At 37.2% G+C, this 20,722-nt stretch overlaps 3 protein-coding genes across 5 annotated transcripts; 1 reads left to right on the forward strand and 2 right to left on the reverse strand.

The window, feature by feature from the left end:
• Nucleotides 1-745: 745 nt before the first annotated feature.
• Nucleotides 746-7,812, reverse strand: LOC147540207 (casein kinase 1-like protein HD16). 2 transcript variants are annotated; one of them, XM_086642040.1, is made up of 16 exons: nt 6,782-7,812; nt 5,511-5,639; nt 5,302-5,375; nt 5,124-5,193; nt 4,960-5,015; nt 4,261-4,332; nt 4,026-4,120; nt 3,874-3,940; nt 3,634-3,763; nt 3,327-3,545; nt 3,094-3,236; nt 2,460-2,634; nt 2,284-2,374; nt 1,801-1,958; nt 1,383-1,571; nt 746-1,160 (listed from the first exon to the last, which is right to left on the reverse strand). In XM_086642040.1, exons 1-16 carry the CDS (start codon nt 7,397-7,399, stop codon nt 1,101-1,103), a joined length of 2,346 nt encoding a protein of 781 aa, XP_086498166.1. In that variant the 5' UTR covers nt 7,400-7,812; the 3' UTR covers nt 746-1,100. The 2 variants fall into 2 exon arrangements, with proteins under 2 accessions (XP_086498166.1, XP_086498165.1); XM_086642039.1 differs by having other exon boundaries at nt 3,094-3,545; nt 6,782-7,721.
• Nucleotides 7,813-13,146: 5,334 nt separating this feature from the next.
• LOC147540208 (DNA-directed RNA polymerase subunit beta) lies at nt 13,147-15,439 on the reverse strand. Its single transcript, XM_086642041.1, has 2 exons — nt 14,776-15,439; nt 13,147-13,620 (listed from the first exon to the last, which is right to left on the reverse strand). The coding sequence occupies exons 1-2, from the start codon at nt 15,368-15,370 to the stop codon at nt 13,406-13,408; spliced, it is 810 nt and encodes a 269-aa protein (XP_086498167.1). The 5' UTR covers nt 15,371-15,439; the 3' UTR covers nt 13,147-13,405.
• A 1,321-nt stretch (nt 15,440-16,760) lies between these two features.
• On the forward strand, nt 16,761-20,506 carry LOC147540209 (OVARIAN TUMOR DOMAIN-containing deubiquitinating enzyme 4-like). 2 transcript variants are annotated; one of them, XM_086640804.1, is made up of 6 exons: nt 16,761-17,060; nt 17,760-18,410; nt 18,691-18,812; nt 19,644-19,684; nt 19,776-19,874; nt 20,156-20,506. In XM_086640804.1, the coding sequence occupies exons 2-6, from the start codon at nt 17,798-17,800 to the stop codon at nt 20,325-20,327; spliced, it is 1,047 nt and encodes a 348-aa protein (XP_086496930.1). In that variant the 5' UTR covers nt 16,761-17,060; nt 17,760-17,797; the 3' UTR covers nt 20,328-20,506. The 2 variants fall into 2 exon arrangements, with proteins under 2 accessions (XP_086496930.1, XP_086496931.1); XM_086640805.1 differs by having other exon boundaries at nt 16,824-17,060; nt 17,744-18,410.
• The last annotated feature ends 216 nt before the right edge of the window (nt 20,507-20,722 follow it).

Below are 20,722 nucleotides of genomic sequence, written 5' to 3' on the forward strand. Positions count from 1 at the left end.
TATTAATTAAACTTAACTTGTTCGGTTTGGTTTTAATGGTTCCTAAAAATTACATCCATTTACCGAACCAAACCAGTTCGTTTTTGAAAATCTACAACCATACCAAACCACTCGTTGTTTGGTTTGGTTAGAAAACCGACTGGACCGGTTTGGATCGGTTTGGTTTGATTGGTTCGGTCTATTTTTGCACACCCTTAATCTCAACTCTCAAATGACTTGTATTTCAAATCTGAGCCGTCCAACTTCGAAAAATTAGATCTCAGTCACAATAGACAAGCTTGTGAGATAAACTCTCTACAAATTTGTTATTGTTTTCTTCGTACTTCTTTTTTGTACTCTTATATTATTAGAATGAATATATTTGTGAGTGGAGATTGAACCATTATGGGAGGGTTTATATTTCTGAATTATTTCCAAAGGCCACCGTTTTGGGGGAAATAGAAAAGTTTTCTACCGACTTATAAGGTGAAAATGTTGAAGACAGATTTGTGGGTGGAGATTGAACCTACGATACGCAGAGTGAGTGTAATCATTTCACCATTTGAAAATTTTGAAGACAACAATACAATTTGTCTTCACAATTGTTGGACATATTCACTTTTTTTTGTTGCAAAGAGTTGAAAATTCACTTGATATTCCAGAACAAAATTATATGATTTATTGAAGTACAAATAAAGTTAAAAACGAATGGGTTTTTATACCTGGTAGAAACACCGAGACAGATTATGATTCTAGTGGATGGCAATTTCTTTGTTGAAGGACAATAATATATTATTCTCCATTGTTTGTCTTTTATTGATAGTCAAACCATAACATAGAGGGAGTCTAAATATCGGAAAGTTATAAATATATATCATGAAACGGAATTTGTTAATCCATTGCTAACACAATAATTTTCCACCAAAGCTATACACATAAATTAACGAGGCACAAGGCAAAAGAGACCCAACAAGATAGCAGGAGAGAATTGCCCCTCTTTTGCTTACACAAGGATTTGCCCTCTCTCAATATGACAACTATGGTTTAGGGTTTTTGCAACCCTCAGTCTTTCCTGAATCCAACGTCTAGAGTTTCAGGTGTAAGTTTGACGTCTTCAAAAATCAAGACACAGTTCGTCCGTAGCACACAGATGCGAGATACAGGTTCTTTCCCCATTTCTCCTGATAATAACCATCATATAACAAATTTTTATCAGCCGAAGACCTTTACATGTCAACTAAATAAAATATCAGTCATTCGTCGGCTCTAAAACTATTATCTCACAAAATAATTCTGAACATTCTTCGTTTTTTATGATATGCCATTTCATGATTATGCTATTGTGAGAAGCAATTTCGTATGTACTTGTTGGTCAAGTAGGGGAGAAGAGTAAGAAATCTCACCTTGACATGGGTACTAGGGAATGCAGATGTACGTAATGTTTCCTGAGTTTCGTCCCCAGGTTTTCGCTTGGGCACACTCAGAATAAGAGCAGTTTGATCAAAATTAGCAGCTGTTGATGTTATTCTGTAACCATTATCCCAACGCCTATGGACGCCCTCGCTTGGATACAGAAAATCCAGCTCCACCACCTACAGAATCGATTTATGACGATCAGAATAGATCTGAGTTATGAATGGTGAAAATATATAAAGTCACTAGTTGCTTAATGGGATAAAGGATCAATCTAGAAATAGCAAAGGAGGGGTTTGCAGGAAGAGTTCGAGAGCACGAGCAGAATGAGTCTAAAGAATCCCTTGTGTATTTACTTGGTCTGAGATGAAAACTACCTAAAAATGAAATGAGAAAAGGAGTGACAACCTGATCGCTGAAGCCTGCATTTCGAGACATGACAACTCCCCATCGGCTTCCAGCAGTTGCCATTGAAGTCACATGAAACCCTTCCCTCCATTTCTTATTTATCCACTTGAAAGGAAAAGAATCACTGACCTTGTAAGATTGTTGGGTGTATTGAGTCCCTGAAAAATTTCAACCACAAACTTCAACACCTAGAAGAAAAAAAAAAGTATGATTGTGTCTCTCCTTCATTCAATCATTTAATATACAGTGATAACCGGGTAGGGCAATGGAGATGATTAGGACGATCAAGCAAAATTAAGACGTGTATTAGGCTCCGGTGCTTTAGCATTGCAGAGGGGATTGCTCGACACAAAATTGAAGATTCAAAATGGGAAAAGGAGGGAGGGGAAACTGTGTGGTCCGTAACCTGGTTCCTCCTACTACACTAGCTCATGCCTCGTTATAATCGGTCAACTGGTAGATAGAGAAACGAAGAAGACTAACCTTTGGACATTACTACAAGAGAACTTCCGTTGTTAGAACCAGCAATGGAACTGATGTAATAGTTCTTCTCCCACTGCTCCATAATCCATTCCTAAGAAGTATCAATTTTGTTAAATATATGAAGCGACGAGGGAACTTCAAACAGTGAAAGAGGGATCCACCACAAAAATTCTTACCTTGTGTAGAAAGTGTGGAGACAGTTCATATACTTGAGCTGTGAAACAAGTACCAGCATCCATGATGAGTGCCCAGAGATTGTTACACGATGCCACACAACTAATTAATAAACCGTCTTCATTTCCTCTCTCCACATGTTGTGCCAACCGTATCTCAGCCACATTGTAATGGTACCTAAAATGATGGGAATCAAATTTCATAACATCATTCTCATAGAAAATCATTTTATACATGTAATTGAGTCTATTAGATACAATTACATCGTGCCACATTGGAGTTCTTCATTTCCAACTTACATTGCTAAAAACTTTGGGGTCTATCATCTATGCATGCTAAAGTCGAGGGAAATAATATTCTGACTATGGAAGTTTAGTGCCACATTGCTACTTGCAAAATGTTATATGTGGCGATGGTACGGGTAACAGAAAGAAAGCACTCCATATTGACAGAGACCATAAGTAGGACAATAAATCATGGTAAAGTTGGACAGTGAACAAAACTATAGGATGGATGAAACAGCCCTCAATCTCAAGATGACACATACATAACTGATGTACTGAACTAGTTCATATTGTAAATTTTGAATATTAAACTGCTAATAAACAAGGAAATATGGATTAGAAAGTCGTGTACCTCTGTTTCATTGGTGTCCGCGCATTGTAAACTGAAACCCACTGAGTAGCAGGAACTCCAAGGCGGACCTTCTTTTTAGGCTGTGCATCATCTTCTTCCTCAGTAGACAACCTACCCCTCTTTTGGCCAACTTGATAAATAATCTGACAAGAAATGAAGACCAAAAGTCTTAAAAAGAGCATGCAAAAATAAATTGACACCATAGTTAGTCCAAGTGTGTGACCCCTTAGTACCTTTTGTGCACCATCAGTGTTTATTGGTCTAACAGCTGGATTTGGCCCAATTAAACACTCAAACAACGATATCATCTTGGAATAATTTGGGTCCTCATCAAATTTCATGTTGACAACGATCTCAAGAAATTGCTTAAAAGGTGGAGGGCAGAAGCAGCAAAGCATTTCAGGAGATGTTGCCATCTTTTTCTTGCAAACTAGGAAAGACTTGTTGTCACCCTGAAAGAAGAAAAGGAGATCCAGGAATTATAGAAGTGGATTTTATTACTCTAAACAACAGATTGTTACAATGAAAGTACTACATTACCTGATAACCTTGCCAAGGTAACCTGCCCCTATGAAGAAAGATGAGAGTATATGCAAGAGATTCTAGATCATCTCTTCTACTTGCCGTTCTTCCCAAGTGAGCATGAACGCTAGCATATCGTACAGTTCCTCTACAAAAATTGAACGATAATAGGTATTGAAGTGAAAACTTCACAACTACTAGGTACTAAAAGATCATATCATGATTAGCATCACATAACAGAATGAAAAACTTAATTACCTAAATACATCAGGTCGTTGATCATATTCAACATGCTGACCACTAGCCCCATCTCTCCATTTTGTTGCTGTCGTAGTATTTAAAGCCGAAGGTCATTAAGAGAAAAGGAAAGAAAACAGAAAGGAAGATAATATCTTGTTTACTCCCATCACCTAATCCAAGGTCGACAAGAAATAACTTCTTTTCTTGAGCTGTAGCCGGCTGACCCAGAAGAAAGTTCTCCGGTTTAACATCTCCATGGACATAGCTAATATCAGACAAGCCGCGCGTAAGAAACACACAAAAAATGAAAAATTGTCTAATTTATATGAGATTTCTTACACAATCCACAGAATCAAAATGAAATTTAAAATTCGAAGGAATACATAGAATGTCAAGAAACTTTACCCCCTTGCGTGCATCTTCTCTAAGATTGATATAGACTCCACCGCGATACATGCCACCATTTCTGACGACATTCTGCAATTTAACAAACCAACCAGACTGAGAACCAATAACCTAAATGCAGCAAGGAATGAGCAACAGTAACCTAAATGCAGCAAGCAAATAACAATAACGTCCACATAAATTCAGAAACTAAGTTGTTTCTTACAGGATAAATTATGATATAGTAACTTAGCATTTACTTTGCCGTCACCTAAAGACAGTAAAAGGCATAAGTAAATTTGATACTTAGAGAGAAGTAAGCAACAAAGAGTTCGCTAACTTGCTACAATAGTTATAAAATGCAAGAACCTAACATACAAAAAAGTAGTCCAACTCTTATACAAGATTTATAGAAGTATAAGTATAAGTTTTGCTTGAGCAGAATTGAACATAAATGCTTCAACGAGATGCATGCCTCGAAGAGTACCCCATAAATATTGTACTTTACACCTTAGATGACCCCTTAGATAAGAAAGAAGATCTAAAACAACCATAACCTAGTAGCACGGGAGTCTATATAACATACAAAATAACGTAAAACAGCAAGGTGTGACACTTTTAATTAGCTCCTAATGGAACTTAGTAAAATCCTACAGACTTGGAACTAACATACCAATGAACAACATGGAAATTACGATATGAAGGATCAAAGATACTTACACTTGCCCCGAGGTATTCCATGCATCCCACAGACTAGGACCTAACATGTCCATAACCTGCAGAAGTAAATTAGTATCATCTGATATCAGTTCGACCAACAAATGTACAAGTTTCTATGTTACTTAACCATACAAAGACCAAAAGTACAGGTACGAGAGTCATACCATTACGTAGTAGTCACCCTGCCTCCCTTTGTAGTGTACTCTAGGCACTCCATGACTTCCGCCCAGAGTACTATCAAAATAAATTTGAAAAACAAATAAAAATAGTTAATCAAAAAGAACATATGGGATAGAAGTATTTAAATATTGTGCCACTAAAACTCAAATTGTTTTAACATACTTGTACACTTGCCACTCATATGGAGGCCCATAGTTACATCCTTTACTGCTTCTATGCTCAAATTTTAGAGCCACCTGATTGGGATATAACAGGTCGACAACAACAACAACAAGAACCAATCTGTTACATTAGATTCAAAGCGACTTAAACACTGAAACCTACCTTACTAAAGTTGATGTGGCTCAAAAGACCAATATGATGATCATTACCTCTGTAGCCCCAGGACCCGATGTTCGGTCGGTACCACCAGAAACGCGACGACCAACAAAAACCTGACCAAACCCACCTTTACCCAACTTCCTGTCAACTTTGTAGATTGGTGATCCTCCTACTTGGACCTGAAAATAAAATTAAAGAAACAACAAAAGGCCATTCAAATTGCTGCAGACTGTGTTTAAGGGTTAGTTCTATTTATTAGATTAGGATTGCTAACTATTAATATTAGGGCATCTATATTTACTCCAATTAGTAAACGGTAAACCCACCCAGAAGGAGAGGATTCGTTCTCCTTACATAAGGTTTGACGCCAATAGGAAGACAATTTAGAGTTTTTTTATTTACTATACACTCACGAAAAAGACGGTTACATTCTTTCCACACAAACTTAATAAATTAATGGATAACTATTGCTCGAGAATACCTATTCTGTTATCTTGATCATAGTCTGAAACCTGTATAAAAGCATTTGCATACAAATTTACATAAAGGACACACTAGAACTATCGGATATGGTCAAAGAAACGCCGTGTCGAGATAATATCATCCAAAAAATCAGCTTTTTTTGCAAAGAATAAGATGGAACTAGGTAAAAACTGAAGAATTCAAAAGAAAGATATAATGTTCTAACCAATTGTAGGGATAAAAAGTTATTACAAGTTACAACTCTACATAAAGGATCAGATCACATACTCTAATTGAATGTAGCTTTTCAATAGAGATGGACATACGTTTTAGTTACTGCTCTTTTGCCTAAAACTAATTCGCTGACCTGCTTGTATTTCTCCGAGAACTTCACACCGAAATGATGGTTCTTATATACAAAAACGAGTTTTACCAATTCTACAAAGAAAAAAGAACAACGCCTCTCTACTTCTCACCTCATGAGATACTTGAACTATAAGCAAACTCTCTTATATTAGGGGCAAGTTTCCGAACCAGTAAGGAACAAATAGGTAAGTCTGTGCAAAAGTAAGTACAGCAGGATCATTTCGGTTTTAAAAGGAAAACTAGAGAAGACATTAACTTTATGATCAATCTCACAATTTATTTCTTCCCTGAAATTTAGGTGAAAGTTTCCTTTTTAAGCATGAAATAAGGTTCTCTATTGTCGCCTTCCTTGACTCCTGTTGTTGCCTATGGTATATGTAATGATAATGTGAAAGACTAATGATAGTCGTTAGAAAATTTAATTGCAGAAAAAAAACTAAGGAAAAGTAGTTCATGACTAATATCTAAAATGGGTAGCTAGTTAGAATTTTACCCTCTCAGGGAAAGGAGCAGTGCTTCCTTCTTCTTCTTGCCCAACAACCGCTTTATTGGCACTCAATCCACCACTACCACCACCTACCATAGTTTCCTTCTTCTCTCTACTCTTCACCACAGGAGAAACCCCTAACCCTAATGGCAACTGATTTTGATCAGGACCGTCTGGTTGACTACTTCCCTCTGAAATAACAATCACATCAGCAGCAACCTTCACCGGATCGATTTCCTTGCTCGGAATAGCAGCAGCGGCGGCTGCGGCAGCAGCAGCGGCAGCAGCTAATCTGGTTCTAGGTCTTGTTCCAGGCGAAGGAGAGGTGGTGATGGTGGTGGTGGCGATCTTCTTCTTCTTTAAAGGTTGAATCAAAACGTCCTTATAGTCGTCGTCTTCTTCGTTACCTCCTCCTTGAGCTTTGCCGGCTGCAATTTCCTTAGCAATCGCTGCTCTAGTTCTGATACAAATTTTACTGTCAGGAATCAAAGTTGAAGGATCGGATAATCTCTTCACTGATCCTTTCTCTCTTGTATTCCGATGTTTCTGATCTTCTTCTTCTTCTTCAGCTACGATCGGAGCTCGACCACGACGACGTACTCCTCGGCTACGAAACTCTGGCATTCTTCACCCATACAATCTCATCCAAAACCACTTTCTCTTCAAATCTGATCATTATCTTTCACTCATTACCGATTGAACTCTGAATTTCTCATCATCGCTTTACTGGAATTTGTCCTACTGTATAGAATCGGAAACCCTAAAAGTACCAGTTAGAGAGAGAGAGAGTTGGAAGAGTTGAGAGAGGTTAGATCGAGAATCACCACCGACCGACCGTGTATCAAGTTGACAACAAGGTAAGGTGGGTGAGACCAGATGAGCGAGAAAAGAGAGACGGGTAAGAATGTTTGGATTGAAGGTTGGATTGGACAAACTTTTTGCTAATAATAAAGGGGAAGTGGACATAGACATTAAGTTAGTCAATTTTACAAAATTTAGGATATTGCTATGGGACGGTGGCTGCTAGCTAGTGATACTTTCTGTTAAGGGGACCAACAGTTCAAGACAGTCCACCACGGTCGAACAAACGACCGTTAAGTGCCACCGCGGACAATACATCTACTGAAAGGATCATGGCAACCCCAATGCCGATGGAGCAATGAACTACCTTGCCTGGAACTGTCGGGGACTTAGGAACGACCCGACAAAGTCAGCTCTCAAAGCGTTCCTCACTTCGACGAAACCAGAGTTGGTGTTTATTTCAGAAACTCGCATTTCTTCTACTTCCATTGTTCCCTCTTTTGATTACTTTAATTTAACTAACTCTTTTATTGTCCCTCTATTGGTCTATTGGTCACATTGGAGGACTCTTGCTTTACTGGTCGAATTCCATTAATATTAATATTCATTGTTCCTCTTGTAATTTAATTCATTTAACTATTATCCCCGACTCTACCGCCATCCCTTGGGACCTTTTTTGCATTTACGGTCCACCACGAATACAAGATAGACCCTCTTTTTGGGCAGATCTCTCTACCAGAGTCCAATCAACTACAAACCCTCTTTGTTGTATTGGCGACTTTAACACTATTAGATCGCACTGCGACAAATGGGGAGACTCTACTACCACCCCTTTCATGCATCATTTTAACAAATTCATGACGGACTCTGGACTTTTAGATCTGGGTTTTCATGGTCCGGGCTTCACCTGGACCAATAACAGATCCATTCATCACCTGACTAGAGAGCGTCTGGACTGGGCTATTTTCAACGCAAACTGGCTTATAAACTTCCCTAATGCAGGCCTCTTTCACTTACCTAGGTACAATAGTGATCATGCCCCGATTCTCCTTAAACTCCACACTCAGACTAGAATCCAGACCACTATTTCCAAATATGAAATTTTCTGGTCCTCCCACCCCGACTTTAAAGACTCTTTAAGTCATCTTGGGATACTTCGACTGGTTCTTTTCATGATAAAGTTACCAAAGTCAAATCCTCTTTAAAAGGTTGGACTCAACAGGACCTTTGGGGTCATTACCAACAGACTCAAAATTATCAAAAATAGAATCCTACATATTCAAACTAGATTATCTAACTCTAACACAATTAAAATTGAATCTCAACTCCAGGAACAAATTTTTTATCTCGAAGAACTCCAAAGAACAAAGGTTGAGCAACGTTCAAAACTAAACTGGGCAAAAAACAGAGATCGGAACACTAAGACTTTCCACATATCGATGTCCCAAAGACGTAACAAAAACAAAATCAGTCAGATTCACACCTCTACTGGAGAACTCCTAACATCAGAAAGCGATATTGAAACGGAGTTGCTAGCTCATTTTCAAAACTTATTTGAGTCTGAACCGGTTGGTCAGATACCTCCAGACCTTCTACAGGCCCATAGAGTCATCTCGGCAGAAGATCTGGCCATTATTTCTAGCATTCCAACAGAGGAGGAAATTAAGCAAGTGGTAATGAACATGAACGCTTCTAAGAGTCCTGGCCCTGACGGTCTACCATGCCACTTTTACCAACATAACTGGGATACATTAGGAGCAGCATTGGTAAGTCAGATTCAAGAAATCTTCTCGACAGGTAATTTCGAACCTTCTCTTAATAACACCACTATAGCCCTCATTCCTAAGACCAGATCTCCCACCAGAGCAACAGACTTTCGGTCGATCGCCTTATGTAATACGTTATATAAGTTCATCACAAAAATCATAGCTAACTGCATCCGTCCCTTCCTTGAGAATTGCATTAGTTGGACTCAAAATGCCTTTGTTCCTGACCGCCAAATTCTCGACAATGTCATCATTACTCAAGAATTTCTTCACTCCATGCATATTTCTCATGCAAAAAAAGGGGGGTTGCCCTTAAGGTTGATATGGCTAAGGCCTACGATAGAGTCAACTGGACGTTTTTAGAAACCATCCTCTCGACCACTGGCATTCAAGACCCTATTTTAGGCCTCATAATGCATTTGTGTTACCTCGGTTAACTTCAATATTCAGATAAATGATGGCCTTTATGGAGATTTTTCTCTGTCCCGTGGGCTGACACAAGGGTGCCCCCTATCACTCTATCTCTTCATTATTATGGCCCAATCTCTATCTCTACTAATTTCACTATATGAGTTACATGGTACATTTACAGGGTATCAGGTAAATAAAAATTGCCCTCGCATCTCTCATTTACTTTTTGCTGACGACCTTATCATTTTCGGATATGCTACTTCTCAGAATTTACAGATGGTTACAGAGATAATCACTCGGTATTCAGATTTCTCTAGACAGGCAATCAACCTCGACAAATCCTCTTTATATTTTGGTTCTGGAGTCCCCAACGACATCAAGCAATCCTATGCTCAGGAACTTTCAACACCTTTGATGGATGACCGAGCCAAATATCTAGGCTCCTTAATACTCAAACCTGGCAACCGTATACAAAGCTATGAATGGTTAGTAGAGAAATTCAACGAGATGTTAGCTCATTGGAAGAGTAAAATAGTAACACAAGCTGGAAGGACTACCCTTATTAAATCGGTACTGAACTCTTATTGTACCTACCCATTTAACCTACATAAAGTCCCCATAGCAGTTACTCACAAATTGGAACAACAAAAAAGATCGCTCTGGTGGGGTCACAACATAAATGAGAGGAAGATGCACTTCATTAATTGGGATATTATTTCTAGTTCGAAGTCAGATGGAGGACATATCCCTAGACAAAGTTAATGACTCTTTGGTTGCTAAACTCATCTAGCGATTGTTAACTAACCCAAATATTGTCTGGGTAAAATTACTCAAAGACAAATACTATCCACATGATAACTTCTGGACTTGTAACCCTTCCAAACCTAAGACGAGTTTATGGCACTCTATAATGAAAATCAAAGAAACAACGCACCAAAACACCTTGTGGATGTTAGGTTCAGGTACATACATAAGTATCATTGAAGACCCTTGGATCCCAAACTTACCTTTCCACTTACCTACCCTACACACTGATCTCCCAATTCATATTAACAAAGTAGCAGATCTCATTGACAGTACTTCAAACACATGGAAAGAAGATATTCTACAACAATATTTTCAACAAAATACAATAGATGCTATCAAGAATATCAATTTATCGCACATCAGAACAGAAGACAATTTGATTTGGTGCCCACACCCAACAAGTAAGTTTTCTCCCAAGTCTTTCTATACTACTATTAAATCGAGACCTATTTTACATGAAATCATTTCAGACTTTCCCTGGAATAAGCTATGGAATATGCAAGATATGAGCCCTAAGATCCAATTATTTATTTGGAGGCTAATTCATGATGGTATAGCAGTACTTAACAACATTAGTATTAGACTACCACACATCAATAATACATGCATCATGTGTAACAATGAAACAGAGACAATAAACCACCTCTTTGGTACATGCCCTAAATTCATTCAACTACTCAACTTATCCAACATCAATTTAACAAACCAACATGCTTTAGATCCGGTCATTACACTTAAAAATCTACTGAATCAAGGTAGCAGATCTAAAAAAACTTGGTTTGATTATACTTATCTGCTTTATGCTTGGTGGAAAGCTCGAAATAATAAGCACTTTAATGGAGGAGAACCGAATCTAAATCTGATCTACAGAGCATCTCTCCTCGAAACAAGGTACGTCCCTTCGAACTCGACTAACACCTCTAACCCCATCTCTAGTGATGAACAGATACACCAGTGGACTCCCCTACCGCCTGGATCTATAAAAATCAATGTGGATGGAAGTTTCTCATCTTCTAGAAGAGCAGCAGCAGCTGTTGCTAGGGATTCTTGTGGTGAAGTTATCGCAACTATGAAATCGGTCTTCAACCCCATCTCGGTTTTACACAGTGAACTGAGTGGAGTAAACTTGGGGTTGAAATTAGGGCAACAACTTGGCAAAAGGGGTTTTATAATCGAGTGTGATTCATCGCTAATCGTTGGATTTCTATCCAACGATATCCAAAACCCCCCGTGGCGTCTGTAGGATCAACTAACAGATACAAGAGCTTGGTTAGATGAAACGGAGGTCACAATTACCCATTGTTTAAGGGGTTGTAACCAACTAGCTCATGAGTTGGCTACGTCATGATGTTTTTATTTTCACGCTATTGTTATCTCCTATCCGGTCAAAACTTTGTAATTGACTCTTGACTGTAGTTTTATTGGCGTTCCTAAAAAAGAAAAGGTCTCAATACGGAATGGTGCTTAACTTCTTAAAGAAGACCAGCACATTCTGTCTCACCGCCGATGTGAGATTGGTTTACAAGAGATATCGAAACGTTCATCAATAGTAGTTATCTGATAAATTCTTATAGGATTTAAATACGTGTACATATTAGATAATTATTTGATATTGAATCACTAGTTCTTTTATTTTCTAAATAATTGCATTTTTTTATTTCATTATATTGGTTTTATAAGTATAATATCACATTTATATTCAAAATACATACATATTTTTGAATCTATAACATTGTATGATAATGAAATGATTAAATAAATTTCATTGATTTTTAACTACTTAAACTTTAACAAAAATATTAAGAAAGTTAAAAATTTATTTTAATGAGTTCATCAAATATCATATATCATTGAATGCCTAGTCAGCTTGTGGGATTAGGATTCAAATGTGATAATTTGATATTCATCAGATATTTATTAGATATCAGATTCAAAACCAATAAAGATCAACATATATCTACAGAAAATTACAGATTTTCAGTAACATTTCCAAAATATTTTGTTGACATTGATAGATATTTGTGGTATTTATTATTTTACCACTATCTTTATCGTTTTCGGTTGAACTTATATCAATACCAGAAATTAATCAAGTCTTAAAAAGAAAGTTAATTGAACTGCATCATCTTCATCATTTTCGGTATCAACGGCATCATCTTCACCATTTCACCTTACTTATCTTCTACCAAGAGAGAATAAGGAGGACTTCAATTTAATTGATTTTGCTCCTTAAAAATTTTGGACGAAGAAGAAGAATATAAGCAAGAAAAAAGGAACCATAAAATTTCTAATTATTTTTCTAAAGAGAAAGCGAATTTTATAGGCTAGGATAATTTGGACTGAAATGCAGATAATACTCTCTCCGTATCAGTTATTGATATTGCCCCCGCTTTAGACACTCACAACGGGTACGGTTTTTTCTTCTTTCGTACCTTCCTAGGTCTCTAACTTAAAGAAGCACTGTCTTCACCACTCCACAAATCTCACTGGCTGAAGCAATTGAAACAAGCAACATTTGAGTGAGATCCAATATTATCCAAGATTTCAGATTCAATTCGACAAAAAGAAAAACAAACAAGACCTAACTCATTGACAACAAGGGACCAAGTAAGGTAACTCAATGAACCAATTCAGAAACAAAACCATGTACCCATCTAACCATCTTACAGGCTCCACCTAAGAATATCTTATAATCACCTCCCATAGAACGAAAAGAAAATACAAGATATGCAGAAATGAAATTCTTTACTCATTTCAATGATATATATTATCATTTCAACTGCTATTCCCATTTCTTATAAATAGAATACTCAATCAAAAACTTGGTTACAGCCGAATTGACAATCTAGGTCGTTGATGATCCTTTACCAGAAAACTTCAATACGGCAAGATAAAAACCAGGTTCATCTACAAACTCGGTAAGATCAAACGAATGATCTGTTATTACCTTTTCTAAAGTTGTCTTATCAGGTAAGTTAGAGATAACAACATCAGGATATTCTTTTCGCTGTTGTTCCAGTATTTCCTTCCCTTGGGAATGGCTGATAACTATTCTAGCACCTAAACAAGAAACAACATCGTACATAATAAGTAATCACTCAACTTCATACGTCCATAAAATACTAAACCGAAGGAGCAAGAATTGTATCCCGAAATATGTTCTTATGACAAGATATCAGAGAAGCCAATACCAGTATTTTCACTTACCGTATCTATACAAATAAAGAGAGCTAGAGATATGACTGCTATCAATCAGCGTTTATTTTAACATCAAGTCTGGCCATAGTCTAAATTGTACTATATCGCTCTCATTATGATAATCGAACACCATTAATCCATAGTAGAGAGAAAATGGAAATTTTATAGTCTAAATGGTGCTTTGTTTTTCTCATTGCTAGTTGGTGAAGGTATGTCCTTATACGGGATATTAAGTAATTAAACTAGCAACTCCTTGTCAGTAATTGGTCTGGAGTATATGGGTTGAGTGTATAACAATTTTTTTTTTTAATACTTTAATTTAAGCGTCTAACATTTGGTACCAGAGCCATCACAACGTCTTAGATTCTCAATCACGAATGAGGCAACCTATAGGATGGATATAACTGTTATATTACTTGGAAGTGCTATGTTTTTAACTAGTGCGACAAGAACAATAACGAGTAGTGATGTGGAAAGCAAATAGTCGCAACTGTTCAATCTCGGTCATTCAAAAGAACGACCTAAATCAATGTGATTCTTTGACTTGCTTTCCATGTCGCTACTTGTCAACGTTATTGTCACACTAGTTGGGAAAATATCGTCCCTCCCAGTATATTAGTATGAATGAAGACCTAATTAAGAAAGGGTTGTTGTTCCACATTTCCACCATTGCCGATAATGGGATGTTTTGGTCGTCGGCTATGGGACATTTAGTACATAACATGGGCCGACAAAATCGCTCTCTATTTTCGATCACCAATTAGTGGCAATAAGAAAAATTTCTTGGTTAGTGTTTAGGTTTCAAGTTTTCAGTATTTGCGTATACAATTCATCTACCCTAAACTGCACCATATTTGGGCTATAATTAAGAAAGTGCTTGGTGTACCAACAATCCTAAAAGCTAGGGTTTTAGGGTTTTTGAATTAGGGTTTTCAAGATTTTAAATCATACAGGAACAACAACATAAAAGAAATCAAATATAAACAAGCAACAATGACCAAAGATGGGATTAAATACCAGGTAAACAACGTTCAGCTAGAGCTCCAAAAATCTGATCAAGTGAAAACGGCAAAGCAGGAAGATAATTCAAGAAAACCACATCAAAAGGAACCCATTTCTCAGGAACATAAATAATCTCTCCTTGCCAACACTTAACCTTATCATAATTCTCTTTAATACCAGCTAAAACAAATAGAGAATCATGAACAACAAGCAGAAGTTGAGATACAGAAGAATCAACTAATCTATCAACAAAGTCTTCACTACATATAGAAACTAAAACCCTAGACGAATTTTCAATTTCTCCAGCTGATATTATTCGATTAAACTTGTCAGATTGTTGTTGGGGTGAGTTTAGGGTATCGATTTCAAGAAAGGACCAATCTTTTTCGATGAAATCTTCGAAATTGATAACTGAGACTGTTCCTTCGGTTGGTTGAGCTTGAGAAGAAGAAGATTTGAGGGGGCGACGGGATGAAAGAGGAGAGGTTAATTGGAGAGAAAAGGGTTTTAATTTTTGGAAAGGAGGGAGAGAAGATTGAGGGAAAGATGAGGGAGGGAAAGATGAGGGAGGGAAGAGGAGAGAAGATGGGGAGAAGAAGAGGGAAGTCATAGTAGTGGGTGATGGTGTTCTCCAAAATCTGCTTTTACTTTTTATATGAGTGAGACTGTGAGAGTGAAGTAGGAAAATGCTACTATTAAGGTGGTTGTGTGAAATGTTAATGGGAGTTGTCTGAGTCTGATTTGTCTGAATCTGATTCGTCTGACTCATATGAGTTTGATTCGTTTTCGTATTACGGGCACACGGATAACCCTACCAACTGTAAGGGTTGTAGCATATAGGCGAGACGATTACATGTGAATTTCATATCTATACATATTTATAATGACGATGGATATGTGTACCAATTAACGAATAACTTGTTCTTACATCGGTCGTCTCGTGTAGGAAAACTATAAGCAAATTGGTGTAAGGCTTAACGAGGGATATAAACGCAGTGAGGTTAGAATCCGCGTACATCAATTTGTTTATATATATTTGTCGTAATAAAAAAAAAAATTCTAAATAAATTGTAGTCTATGTAATGTATGTGTTAATCGTGACAGACAAAACATGTACATTAACCACCCCCTGCCAATCAACGACACCACCTATCATAGACCATATCTTCTTCCTTTTCTCTTTCACTACCAACTATCTTCGTATTCTCTGACACCGTCAATTCATTCACATGTGTTGGTGGATGATGAAGATTTGTTCTCGACGGTTGACAGTGAAGTAAAAAACAAAGAAGGTAGTATGTCCCCGGCGGTAGTGCCCGGTGGTGGTGTTGACAGTCCTACATCGTACGCTAGATTTGAATTCTGGGCTATAGGTGTGCGCTTAAGTTTAGTAAGTGTCGAGGCCTTTTGAGAGCGCTCGTAGAGCTTTCGCCGAGAACAAATCCTCATACCTGTGTGAGGTGTCTAAAGGGAGACAATACCGATAATTGTTAGGACTTGGGGAGACACAAGTGGTATTAGAGCCGATGATGACTCTTCACTGAGGATGGGGGATTGTGATTAGACAACATCGCTTGCAATAGTGTCCGGAGCCTGGGCTATAAGTGAACACTCAAGCTTAGGAAGTGGTGAGGTCTTTTGGCTGGCTCGTGGAGCCTCTGTCAAGAACAAAACCGCGTATCGTTGGGCTTAGGCCAAGGGTGGCAAAGCAAAGACAATATTGATACTACTAAGGGGTGTCATGTTTTCTTTCTTTAATGTAGGAGAAGATCTTCGACTACCTTGCGACGACTCTTCATCAATTTTTTTTCTTTATTCTTCTCATTCTTCTTTCCACCATCGCATTATGGTCGCCACCGCCATTGATGGTGGTGTTCCTCAGAATGAGGAGGAGGAAGAAGAAAAGAAGAAAAGAAGAAAGTAAAAAAAAAAAAAATATGTGTTAATGTTGAATGGCGGAATAATGCAAACGAGAGTCATCTTGAACTGGTCATCTTTGCGAGGCCATTTTGGTTAGTTGGATATCTTCAGGGAGCTAAAATGAAATTAACTCACACACAAGTACACAAACACAACAAGGGCGCGGGTCGGCGTTAATATGACTCGACTCATTTGTCTTGTAAAATGTACCAGAGAGTTCTTCACCAAATCCAAACCGAAATCTCAAGAATAAGTTCAAAAAATCTCACTCATTGTTCTTTTTTTCAGCAATCTCAATTCGAATAATTGAATTTCTTCTTCTTATTCTTTTGTCAATCTCTCATCAGCAATCCAAAGATTACAAACTCCTCTACTCTAAGGTATACTTTACTTTCTCAACTCATCATTCTCTCACTACATTCTGTAACTTCATGACAAAAAATTCCTACATTTTTTAGGGTTTCCTTTTAATTTCAGCAATCCATGTTCTGGGTACTAATTGTTTTACTCAATTTCTCATCTGTTGGGTAGCTAGGTTTATATTATAAATTATTTTTCCTCTATTTCTTTTCTTTTCCTTTTTGTTGCTAAAATTTGTCAAATTCAATTCTGGGTAGTCAGTCAGTGAAGGAACAAGTTATGTTTTGTGATTAAAATAATTTACAGATTGGTTTATTAACTTTTCTGTTCTTCAATTAGAGGTAAGTGAGGTTTAATTTTGAGAAATAATTCTTTTGATATTCATTAGTTTGTCTTTGTTTTGTATTGCTTTTAGAAATTTGAGATTTTTTGGTACCTCACCTTTGATTAAGAAGCATTAGTAATAAGAACAAACAAGAACTGTTGAAGAAAAAGTGGAAAACCCTAGAAAGGCAGTGGGTAATGGTCGAAATTGGTTTAAGAATTGAAATTTGTTAAATAACCACTTGGTCTAAGACCTCAACTTGTAAAAGAATCGCCAAAATGTATAAGTTGGGAGCTATAATATTGACCAATCAAGATGATAGTTTGCTCTCCAAATATGCTTGTTTGTCACATGATGACTGATATTGTTATTTATTAGTCGTTGACGTGAGCAGGTACGAAGGACTATCCATATGATTTAGGATATGATAACATGATAATTTGCACTCCAATATCAACTCCGGCAAGACACGTGATTCGATTCACTGGACGTGTTGGAAGGCAAATGTCGGTCCATGTACGTAGTGTTGTCTCTTGCTTACCATCCAATGGTCGTTGTTCTTATTTCCACTTAGTGGAGTCTCGACCAAGAAATGTATCTTTGACCATCTCTCGTACATTATCCTGTTCATCTGCTATTGCTTCTCAAGCTTTTCAAGGATGCAGGTCTGTTTTTAGTTTGTCTAAACAGGGTAATAATAACTCATTGTCATTAACCGTTAAGAGCTTAGTAAATTGTAAGGGAAATCAGACAAGTTGTCTTGGCCCTCTTGGCAGTTCATTGCCATGTCAAAAAAAGAGTTTGAGCTTTTCATTTCCGAAGCAAGTAACTGTTTCCAAACTCAGACGGAGAAGAGGATATGCAACTTCACCATCTGAAGCTGCTTTCACGAGCATTATTTTTGGCTCATTGGTTTGCTTTTCAAGTACAAACACAATACATGCTGAAGCAGCTAGAGAGGATAATAACAAAAAAGATGAATGTGATTCGTCCTTGGTCAGCTCTTCGCATGGAAAGAAGGTTCACACTGATTACTCTATAACTGGTGGGTAATTTTCTCTTATACACATTAAAGATGAGCACTTATTTGTAGTCTTCTTTTTTCTTATGGACAGATTTGTGGAGATTTAATATTTCCTTTAGTGATATATGAAAGTTCCCTCAAATATCGTAAAGGTGGATGTGTTAGAACAGTTCACATTCTGTTTAGTGAACAAGTAGCTTAAATCTGTCTTATTAGGGGCAGGCCGGAAACTATAAATCACAAAGTGGTTGAATTTCAGTACTCATATTCTTGAGGTAGATAACTAGTGCATATCTTTCAGGCATACCTGGTGATGGAAGATGTTTGTTCCGCTCGGTGTCTCATGGGGCTTGTCTACGTTCTGGAAAACCATCTCCAACTGAGACCCTCCAGAAACAACTAGCAGATGAACTGCGTGCCATGGTATGTGATCAATAGACCACAAGATATGAATAGTAGTTACCCGTGGAGGATGTATGTTGTTTGGTTGTTCCACTGTGAGATGTTACCATTGAGATGATAGTCCCTGATGCCAATAGTACTCCCTCCGTTAACAATAAGTTCGTTTCTCTTTGGTATTTTCCTAGGGAACACCAAGTATTCATGTGTAAGGACATTGTAAGATCACTAAAGTCACCTCAGTGCATAGAGAAGAGTTAAGAGCTGATAGTTTAAGAAAGTTCCGCATAAAAAGATTAGTTGGGATTGAATTGACCACGGTCCGTGATATGTAACAACCTTGAGATTTCGTTTGTCGGTTAACTTCTTTGTAGTAAGTCTATAAATAGAGTTCTAACTATGTAACATGGATACTGGTATGGGTATTGTTTTCAACACTGGTACGTAGTTTTGTGGCAACCTAAGAAATCCAAAAACTGGGACTGCACACAACTATACACAATTATAGATTTATAGTTCATATACTCAGTTATCATGTCCGTTAGGTTCATTAGTTTTCTTGGTTTGGGCAAACTATTGTTACATTATACATTCTATTGTCCTTAAACAATTTAGTGCAAGCATACCCATGACATATAAATAAAGTGACTACAAGTGTCCAAGTATCTGATTCAGTATCTTCGCCAAAGAGCTTCTAACTTTCACATGTACAAAAATAAACAGTACGAAGTTTTTTTTTTTTCATTTCCATTTCCATGCACACTCCGAGGGTTTAAATTGAATAGTAGATGTCAACAATTTTGGTGTGCAATCACTTTCTCAAGTGCTTTTCGTGTATGTACTGAGTCTTTGCAGGTGGCAGACGAGTTCGTTAGAAGGCGAGAAGAATCAGAATGGTAATGTTACTAACGTTTTTCTAAACATTTATATACAGATTTTTTGATATTGAGTAATTTGTAGTGTCAATTGACGGATATACGATTGCAGGTTTGTTGAAGGTGATTTCGACACATACGTTTCACACATAAGGAAACCTCATGTATGGGGTGGGGAGCCTGAGTTGTTCATGGCCTCACATGTTCTCAAGTAAGTCTCCCTTCTTTTTAAAGGCATAAACCTATAATACTTAGAGAATTGCTTATTTCCCTCTTACTTACTGTGTGACTCGGAAGCTGATGTGACATCATTCTGATCGAATACTTTTATCAACTTTTTTTTAAAAAAATCTTAGTAATTTGAAATCATTGGTACAAGTTGTGCCATCAATGCACAAAGTAAAAAACTTTGATTATAGTTTGTTCCAAACATTTTTCGCCCTTCCTCATTTGTGATTCATGAAAGCTAAATAAAATGTCTAATGTATGTAGGATGCCAATAACGGTATACATGTATGACGATAATGCTGGAGGGTTGATAAGCATTGCGGAGTACGGTCAAGAATATGGGAAGGAGGATCCAATTAAAGTTCTATATCATGGTTTTGGCCATTATGATGCCTTGCAAATTCCTGGTACAAAACCTGGCAAATCAAGACTTTAGCTTGTTTTTGTATGAAAGAATTTTAGTAAAAAAATATTGATATTACATTGTACCTACCAACCAAGAAGTAAGATCTTCATCAAAAAAAAAACCAAGAAGTAAGAAGAAAATATAAGAAAATGTTTTTTTTTAACCATGATGTACTTGCTACTAATAGATTAAACGAGTTAACTTGCTCACTTGTATTTTTCCAATTTTTGCATAACCATAGTTGATGTATGCTTCGGGTGGTTGTATTAGGTTCTTTCATGCCGAATAAACAAAACCACGAATGAACTTTTCAAAGTTAAAACCGAAATCATGAATGGAAGTTCAATTGAACTAATTTTCATCACCATAACAATCAAAATCATGATTGAACTTTTCAAAGGTGAAATCAAAATCATTAACGGAAG

Source organism: Eschscholzia californica, unplaced genomic scaffold (assembly GCF_041429995.1).
Source record: "Eschscholzia californica isolate CP2 unplaced genomic scaffold, dmEscCali1.0.p SCAF_5, whole genome shotgun sequence".
NCBI lineage: Eukaryota > Viridiplantae > Streptophyta > Magnoliopsida > Ranunculales > Papaveraceae > Eschscholzia > Eschscholzia californica.

Bases quoted from the DNA above. Each gene is read 5' to 3' on its own strand.
- LOC147540209 (XM_086640804.1), top strand. From the start codon at position 17,798: ATGATAATTTGCACTCCAATATCAACTCCGGCAAGACACGTGATTCGA. The intron at 18,813-19,643 runs GTATGTGATCAA...GAGTCTTTGCAG, and splicing joins CAGATGAACTGCGTGCCATG to GTGGCAGACGAGTTCGTTAG. The intron at 19,685-19,775 runs GTAATGTTACTA...ATACGATTGCAG, and splicing joins AGGCGAGAAGAATCAGAATG to GTTTGTTGAAGGTGATTTCG.
- LOC147540208 (XM_086642041.1), bottom strand. From the start codon at position 15,370: ATGACTTCCCTCTTCTTCTCCCCATCTTCTCTCCTCTTCCCTCCCTCA. The intron at 13,621-14,775 runs GTATTTAATCCC...TTTCTTGTTTAG, and splicing joins AGCTGAACGTTGTTTACCTG to GTGCTAGAATAGTTATCAGC.
- LOC147540207 (XM_086642039.1), bottom strand. From the start codon at position 7,399: ATGCCAGAGTTTCGTAGCCGAGGAGTACGTCGTCGTGGTCGAGCTCCG. The intron at 3,941-4,025 runs GTGATGGGAGTA...ATACTACGACAG, and splicing joins TCTTGTCGACCTTGGATTAG to CAACAAAATGGAGAGATGGG. The intron at 1,161-1,382 runs GTGAGATTTCTT...GGTTATTATCAG, and splicing joins TCCCTAGTACCCATGTCAAG to GAGAAATGGGGAAAGAACCT.